At 36.7% G+C, this 8929-nt stretch overlaps 1 protein-coding gene across 1 annotated transcript in view; it reads left to right on the forward strand.

Moving 5' to 3' along the window:
* Window positions 1–8577, forward strand: part of cdh10a (cadherin 10, type 2a (T2-cadherin)) — a 52448-nt gene extending 43871 nt beyond the window's left edge. The window contains exons 8-12 of the mRNA XM_056476596.1: window positions 2895–3031; window positions 3162–3283; window positions 3367–3475; window positions 3679–3930; window positions 7203–8577. Of these exons, the coding sequence (XP_056332571.1) occupies window positions 2895–3031; window positions 3162–3283; window positions 3367–3475; window positions 3679–3930; window positions 7203–7693 (1111 nt within the window). The 3' untranslated portion in view covers window positions 7694–8577. The remainder of the gene's footprint in view (window positions 1–2894; window positions 3032–3161; window positions 3284–3366; window positions 3476–3678; window positions 3931–7202) is intronic.
* The last annotated feature ends 352 nt before the right edge of the window (window positions 8578–8929 follow it).

Raw genomic sequence — 8929 nt, forward strand, 5'->3', positions numbered from 1 at the left:
GGAACAGCAGGCGTGAACAGCACTCACTTGAGAAATTTGAGATCTGAAAAAGCCTACACAGCCGCCTCTGGTGGATTCGCGAAAACAAAAATTGCAAAACAATCAGCTCATAGGACATATTTTGCTCTCTCCAGAAATGTATATAGCAGCACGTAATCAAAATGAGCCTGAGTTGGAAGCAAGAGTGTAGATTCACTCTTGACATTGGTGGGAACATACAAATTCTTTTTGCGCTTTTAAAAACATGAATAAATCACTTAATGATAAAAAATAAACACTTAATAATACAAATAACAATCCCGTCCCATGCTGCAAAAGTCAATTTACATGATTTTACTGCAATCAGGCTTTGAGGAGGTATGAATATAGAGAAATTTAGAGAGGTGTGTGACACAATTTATCTGTTTTATCCTGATTATATTTTTTATATTCATGGAGGCCAAAATCGAAACTGAATTTTAATTTACTGAAATTCACTAAATGAATTGCACTGCCTTGGTTAATTAAATTACAGTGAACTCATAGCGAACTATGACTTTGTGCACGTGTAGGTTACTAAGGATTGACAGAGCATTCTTTTATTTTGAAGTCGATTAAATTATTAGTAGGGAAATTTCAATAATTAGTGGATATTGGTGGGGACACGTCCCCTCTGTCCATGCCAATTCTACACCCTTGGTTGAAAGAATGACAATAGCAGATTTTACAGTAACAGTCTTTATTAATTAATTAGCATAAAATTACTATAAAATATATGAACTGTATGCCACTTCTGGCTGTTTTCCATTATTAGGAGTTTCCAGTAGATTATCGGTAAGATGGTGTGACGTAAACAAAGATCAACATTACAATTTTGAAGTAGAACAGAATCCACGCAAAGTCTCATTTATGTCAAATGTAACTATGTTTTGGAAAATAAGTGGCTAATTCATAAAAATTCATAACATCTCATTCATAACAATCTGATATTGGCTACCAATTTGCCAAGGCGTAAAATGTACCATGAGATTTATTACCTAGTCATAGCCACAAGGCTAGCAATGTGCACTAACAATGTGAATAGTCAATTTAGATTTCATGCACCATATCTTGCCCTTTTAGATACTAGCTCTGTCCCAAATGGCACACTATACACTTATTCACTTACACACTTAATAGCATAGTATATAGTGTCGTCCCAAATGGAACACTAAGGTTTTTTTTATTTTTTATTTTTTTTAACTAAGTGTAAATTTAAACCGTTTCCCTGATGACGTTTGATAGTTGCCAAATTAGTGAAATAAACTACCAAATAACACCTCCCATGAGTATAACCACATTCACCATGGGGAGGTGGTATAATCACTCTCGTAGGAGTATTTTGCTGTCACAATCCAAAATAAATAAACTAATCCAACATCAGTGCATAAAAACTCCACCCCTTCCGCCACATGAGCAAAGCAGCGACCGTTGAGTGCATGAAGTGTCCATCATTCCACACTTATTTTTGATTAAGTGCATCATCTGGGTATTTAAAGTGCACTTATTATTTTCAGTGTGAATGCACTATTTACACTATTTATACTAAAAAATGGCATAGAATAGTGCACAAGTGTGCACTTTGGGACACACCCCCTGATTTGTTTTCTTTCTTTCAGAGCTACGGTACTATAGTCTTGCTTTATCTGTGTTGTTTTGTGTGTTCTCTGTTATCCCTTTACACCTGTCACTTTCCATAAAATTCCATAAACTGTCATATTTTAAACACATGGTGGGGGGAAATAGTATTTAATGCAGTGCTTCTTGTCCGATCTGAGACCCTCTTCATATTGTAAATCTAACAGCAGTGAAGATCGCTGATTTTTAAAGATATCAGATCTTAAACAATTCATCGCCTTAGAATTATAGGGTTCTATTTGACATTTTTGTCAAAATTGAGTTATTGACATATTCTCATTGAATAACAACTTATTTACATTATCGGATGTTTTTTATAAGTTGTTTACATTTGAAGACTCTTTATTTAAAAACAAATGTTACACACATACTGTTTGCAATATGGAGTTCAAAAACTTTGAAGCTCAATATCTCAAAATCATTCAAAACGCAGATAGAACCTTATAATTCCAAGGTGACGAATTTTGTAATGGAAAGACAGTTCACCAGAAGCCCTTGGGCTGTCTTGCTGAAAATTAAAAGTCTGTGTGCATATAGCCCATTCGCTGTTTATTGCTACTTACCTGTCTTCATTACCTATTGTTCATGATCTAATTCTACATCCCCAATCAACCTAATACCTTTACCTAGCCAATACCATAAATTAGGATTCTATTGAGACAAAAGTCATATTAAGTGGTTTAATATACAAGAATTGTACCAAAAAAATAAAGTGTGGCCTTAAGTTTTACTGAAATAAAGTGTGACCATTTTTACTGAAAAACATCTATAAATTGTGAGTGTGCCTGCATTTATGTGTATATAATGAATTAAAAAACATGACTTTAATATATACGGTACTGTTTGGTAATAAGAAATATATTGCATTGCAGGATATAAAGTGAGCTGAAGTTGCCACAATGAAAAATAAAATCGAGAAACAAGTCATAAATACTGAAATATAAAGTCATATTTTGATATAATGTCACAATACTTATGAAGCTGAAGCAGTTCAGGAAATTAAGTTTCATTTATGTGATATAACGTAGCAAAAAAATTGGATGGTGAAGCAGTATAAATGAAACATCTTCTTGCCAAAAATCTCATTCACAATAATTCCCTGCAGATGGCTTTTGTCTATTCTGATCCAATTCATAACAATTGCTTTGCAATGCCAATTGCTATGCAGCTCTTCAAACCTCAGGGAATGTCAGTGACTGTTCTGGTTATTTTTGTTTCTTTCTTGAACCTGCCCATAGATACGCAATAGATCAGCACACAGACCCGGAGAGACTCTACCACATCGACCCCAAGAATGGATCCATCACAATTCTTAGGTCTCTTGACAGGGAGGTGTCAAAGTGGCACAATATCTCAGTTCTGGCCAGTGAGATGAGTGAGTATATATATGTGCAAGAATAGCTGTGCCTGGTGACATATGGTGTGTTACTGGGCACATATAGCATGAGAATAAAAATATCTTTGTGGCCATGGCATATTATGATCCTCTGTACATTTTCCTCTAGATAACCCTCACCAAAGGAGCCGTGTTCCTGTCTTGATAAAGGTTTTGGATGTGAATGACAATGCACCAGAGTTTGCCATGATTTACGAGACGTTTGTTTGTGAGAATCTTAACGCCGGGAAGGTATTACATTTTTTTTTTCATGAAGGTTTCATAAAAACAGACCATTTTATTCTTGATATTCAACAACGCGTCTCCCATTCCAGAACATACAGACTATCAGCGCCATTGACACAGACGATCCTCTTGTGGGCCACAAATTTGTATTCAGCTTGAGTTCGTTGAATCCAAACTTCACCATCTTTGATAATGAAGGTGAACAAATCTTTCCTTTGACATTTAAATCTTGAAGATCATAGGGGAAAAATGCATGTGTCTGATCTTTTTTATTATTTTTTTTCTTCCCATTTTGGCCCAGACAAAAACAGCTTTATTTGTGCTGTTGTTTGCCTCAGCAGGAGATAATATCTCCAGCTCTGACTGTTTGAATGTTCTCTTAACCCCCACCTCTCCCACAGATAACACAGCCAAAATCCTGACCAGAAGAAGTGGATTTAACAGGCGTGAAATGAGTGTCTACTATCTGCCAGTAGTTATCTCCGACAGCGACTACCCCATCCAGAGCAGCACCAGCACATTGACCATTCGTGTGTGCAGCTGCGATGCCACCGGCACCCTGCGTTCCTGCAGTGTTGATGCGCTACTGCTCTCTTCTGGACTTAGCACTGGAGCGCTGGTGGCCATACTGCTCTGCATCCTCATCCTGCTTAGTGAGTATATAAATGCTGTATTCTTCTAACTCGTTCATTAGTCGGTTTTTGCCCAGTAGAATGTGTTCTGTTTAATTGTTATTATGTTTTGTATGAGCAAATAAATAGTGACTATCACACATTCTAGTTACAGACACCCTCTAAAATGCCATTCAGATTAACAACAGGTTCTATATCAAAAGGTCAGGTCATGCATATTTAGAGTCAATTGATAACACCATTGATAAAAACTCTCTTTAAGCTCATTTTAAATCTTTATACTTTGCTACTTTCCTTTATACCACTAGATTTCTGTCTATTTGTTAGCAAGACATTTTTTCACATATTATTTGATATATTATAATAAGTAAAGCTTAGTACTTATATTTGCTACACTGACGGACAATGTTGCTTCCTAATTACCTTGCATATTGGCTGTTTAGCACTTGCAAAGCATATTAATATATCAATGTACTTTTTAGATTCCATAATCTTTTCCCATACCAGAATGCAACTATTAAAAATCAGTGAATTAGGAGTTTATTTAGGCAAAATTCATTGTAATAGTACCTCATGATTTATTGACTTGTGATTCTCCAGAAAGCATTATAAAACAATAATAATATATAATTATAAAATTATTAATATAAAATAAAAACATATAATTATTATTATATTCAGAGCAATGCTAAGCTGCTTAATATTTTTGTAAAAAAAAAAAAATTGACATGTTTTTTCATTATTATTTCATTATGGGCCACTTAGAATTTCTGTGTGGAGTTTGCATGTTCTCCCTGCGTTCGTTTCCTCTGGGTGCTCCGGTTTCCCCCACCTTCCAAAGACATGCGGTATAGGTCAATTGAATAAGCTAAATTGAATGAGTGTGTATGGATGTTTCTCATTACTGGGTTGCAGCTGGAAAGGCATCCACTGTGTAAAACATATGCTGGATAAGTAGGCGGTTCATTCCGCTGTGGCGCCGCCTAATTAATAAATGGACTAAGCTGAAGGAAAATGAATGAATATATATATATGAGCAATATCACACGAGTAGCAGTGCGATATGGCTGTATATCAGCACTGGTGGGAGGCGTGCCTTAGCGCCCCACCAGTGCTGATATACAGCCATATTGCACTGCTACGAGTGTGATATTGCGTTTATACAACAGTTCGATGGCACAATCTTGTATATAAAAAAGAAAATCAAACACGGAGAGTCTAAAACCCTTTTGTATTAGGAACTACTTTCTTCCGCCATTCATTCACATCTGCAGCTGACGTCAGAAAAGCAGAAGCTGTTACTAATTCACCAACATCACTTTACAGCTGGTTTTGAAGGATTCTCTATAGTGTCTGGTGTGTGACCCCCTTAAGGTGATGACAAAACAGCTGATTTTGATCACATTTTAAGATTATAAGGCTGAACGTGACATGAAATGCCATCCGTCTACAGAGATATCACCCTATAGTCTACAGTATTTCCCTGTTGCTGTCGGTATTGTGACGGGTGCCAGGTGTCCCAGTGTTTACCTGGCGACTTTAAGGAATAAAAAAAAGGAGACAGAAACTATTTCGCTCTTCATATTGGCCTTTATGCATTTCTCCCAAGTGCTGTCAACTACATACATGCCAGTCAACGACAATGAGTAGGCAAAAGAAAAAGAAAGACACTCAAACATTCGTTGCAAAATAAAATGTTACATTATTGAAATAAAAGAATGATACAGCGGTAGAGCAACCATCACACACTCCTCCTCAGAGTTCACCAGAATTGAATTGAGCTCCCATATATGCGTGCTTACATCTAAAAGGTAAAACAACCACAGAAATAGTCCTCTTAAAGGGGACATTTATACACAATGCTTATCAAACATTAAGCAATCGTTACAATATCACAATAATTAACCTCGAAAAAAGCAGAGCAATCACTACCAGACTGCTGTTGTGTTTGCGATAAGTAGGGACGAGGCTGAATCCAGCTTCTTATTCGCAGCTTCTTATTGACTCTATCCGGTCCACCTTAAAAAAACGCGACACCTCCGTGAAAACACACTAAGCAAGGGCTTATTATGCGGTCCTGGCACCATCTTGTGGATAGACAACGACAACCGACTTTGGCCGCCGACGAGCTCTCTCAGAAATTGTAAATATTTTAAAATAGGCACTATTCTTACAAATAAACTGCATAGTTGCAATCTAAACAACTACATTCTCGACTAAAAAAGCCTCACAAGTAAATTTTGTTGTCTAAGAAAAGTAATATTTGTCAAACTGTAGCGTCTCTGCTTGTTGCTGGCTGAATGTGGGCGGAGTAATACACAGAGGTGAAGGGTGAAGAGGCCTATGTGTGATGTTACTGATGTTGCACGGCTATCAGCCAATCAGATTTAATAACCAGACAGAAAAAAAAAAAAAAAAAATATATATATATATATATATATATATATATATATATATATATATATATATATATATATATATATATATATAATGTGAATTGGGATAATTTTAAAATATTTTAAATATATAATTGTGTAAATGTGGATAAAAGAAAATAAAGTTTAAAATAACAATATTTTTATAACAACATAATAACATTATTTTGTGCGTCCTTGCTAGGTTGTTTCATTCATTCATTCATTTTCTTTTTGGCTTAGTCCTTTTATTAATCTGGGGTCGCCACAGCAGAATGAACTGCCAACTTATCCAGCATACAGTATGTTATACACAGTGGATGCCCTTCCGGCCGCAACCCATCACTGGGAAACATCCATACACACTCATACACTACAGACAATTTAGCTTATTCAATTCACCTATAACGCATATCTTTGGACTTGTGGGGGCATCTGGAGGAAACCAACGCAAACACAGGAAGAACATGCAAACTCTACACAGATACGCCAACTGACCCAGCCAAGGCTCGAACCAGCGACCTTCTTGCTGTGAGGCGATTGTGCTACCCACTGCACTACTGTGCTGCCCAATAGGTTGTTGCATCATGCAAAAAAGAGATAGCGTTTAGTGAATTTGAGTCATTTTTGACCCGCTGGACAAGCGAAATATACAGAATTCTAAGATCACACAAGTGTTAATGTTTTTAACCCTTTTTTGTTTATTTTATGTCATTATTTTGTGAATGGGTCATCATTAACTTAATGAGGGACCTATTGACAAAAGGTCACCCATATGATTATGATAGCTAACCTGAGTCCAAACTTTTTTGCTGTAAATTTAATCTTACGAATATTTATAGCCAATAATCCCACTGACCAAACCCATGTCTCTTCCAGTGATCGTGGTGCTATTCTCGGCTCTGAAGAAACAGAGGAGGAAGGAGCCCCTGATCATCTCGAAGGAGGACGTCCGGGACAATGTGGTCAGCTACAACGATGAAGGCGGTGGCGAGGAGGACACGCAGGCCTTCGACATCGGCACACTGCGCCACCCAGAGGTCATCGAAAGCAACAAACTGCGGCGCGACATCATTCCAGAGATGCTGTTTCCCTACCATAGACCTTCACCCATGAAGGAGTGCGCGGACGTCAGGGACTTCATTATCAGCAGACTGCAAGAAAACGACACAGACCCTTTCGCCCCGCCTTATGATTCGCTCGCAACTTACGCTTATGAGGGAAATGGATCAATCGCTGAGTCACTGAGCTCTCTGGAGTCATCTCTCACTGAGGGAGACCATGAATATGATTACCTTTCTAACTGGGGCCCGCAGTTTAAGAAGCTCGCCGACATGTACATTGGAAAGGATACAGGAGTCGCCAACTAGACTGACGGTGTGGTGACATTCGTATTCTCTGTAAGTACATTCAGAGGCATCACGTGAAAGAAGAAAGGGGAGGGGAAAAAAAAACGGAGATTTCACACATGAAGTCTTTTTCTTTTGTTTTTCTACAGCTGAATTCGACTTTTTTTATGATGGGTTCATTTCGTGGATGGTGTTGTGGTAAGGTGATTTTGTGTTAATAGGAGAAGTGATGGTGATTTTGTTTTTGTTCACGAGTAGAAAAAAAACGGAGGGTGGAGCAACGTGAATGGATTATTTTGTGACTTTTAATACATGGACAGTAATGTAACTGCCTTTGTCTTGTGACAGACTGTAAAGGACTCTGCCCTGTTCCTCTTGGTTTGATGATGATGAGGAGAAGGAACGAATCTTGTGGAATTCTGCATCACACACCATGATGAAAAACAAAAAAGTATGGCCACCTAAAAATGAGTTGTCTTTACCTCCATGACTTACTTACTTTCTTTCTTTACATGTTTTATTTACATATTTATTTATTTTAGATTTATATAGAATTAAATGGGAACTACAGCTTTCAAACTTCAAAAAAGTTCCAAAAACATTCTTAAAAATAGTATAAACAAGCTCTTTTTAATTTCATAGCTTTGTGTGGAAAAAAAGCCTTTAAGCTCAATCAATTATATCTGTTCAGAATCATTTGATTCACTACACACAATTAGTTGGAATGATTCTTTCATACATTGTGTTGATTTAAATTCTAGCAAGTTAATAATAATGTTTTCAGCCTGTCATGACAACATATTTGATAGAAAATTAAATGCTGTCGGTATCTTGTTCTGCATATTTTATTTTTACATATTTTTTGTTTTAGTTGGCCCCTCAAAATTAGTTATTTATTCAACTGCTTCTAATGTTATCACTCAATTGAATGGGCATTATCAGTGGTTATCAGCTGATAGATGTGGGCCAATATGTGCCTTCTGCGCCTACTCAGAAGGCTGTTATTATCAATCCACATGGTTAATCAGCTATAGATCACTAATGAGAATAATTTAAATTATTTATTAAATTTCCTATTAATTGTATTTTATTAACGTCTACCCTACGCCAACCCTAAACCTACGGAGACCCGAAAGGGTCGTGATGGTGGGAAAAAAAATAGGTAGAAAGAAAAAAAAATTTGTGGAAGAAAAAAAAAACTGGATGGGAGAAAAAAAAACTGTGATAGGAAAACATATTAAGTTTTTTTTGCGTTCC

The sequence above is a fragment of the Danio aesculapii genome, chromosome 2 (genome assembly GCF_903798145.1).
Source record: "Danio aesculapii chromosome 2, fDanAes4.1, whole genome shotgun sequence".
Lineage (NCBI taxonomy): Eukaryota > Metazoa > Chordata > Actinopteri > Cypriniformes > Danionidae > Danio > Danio aesculapii.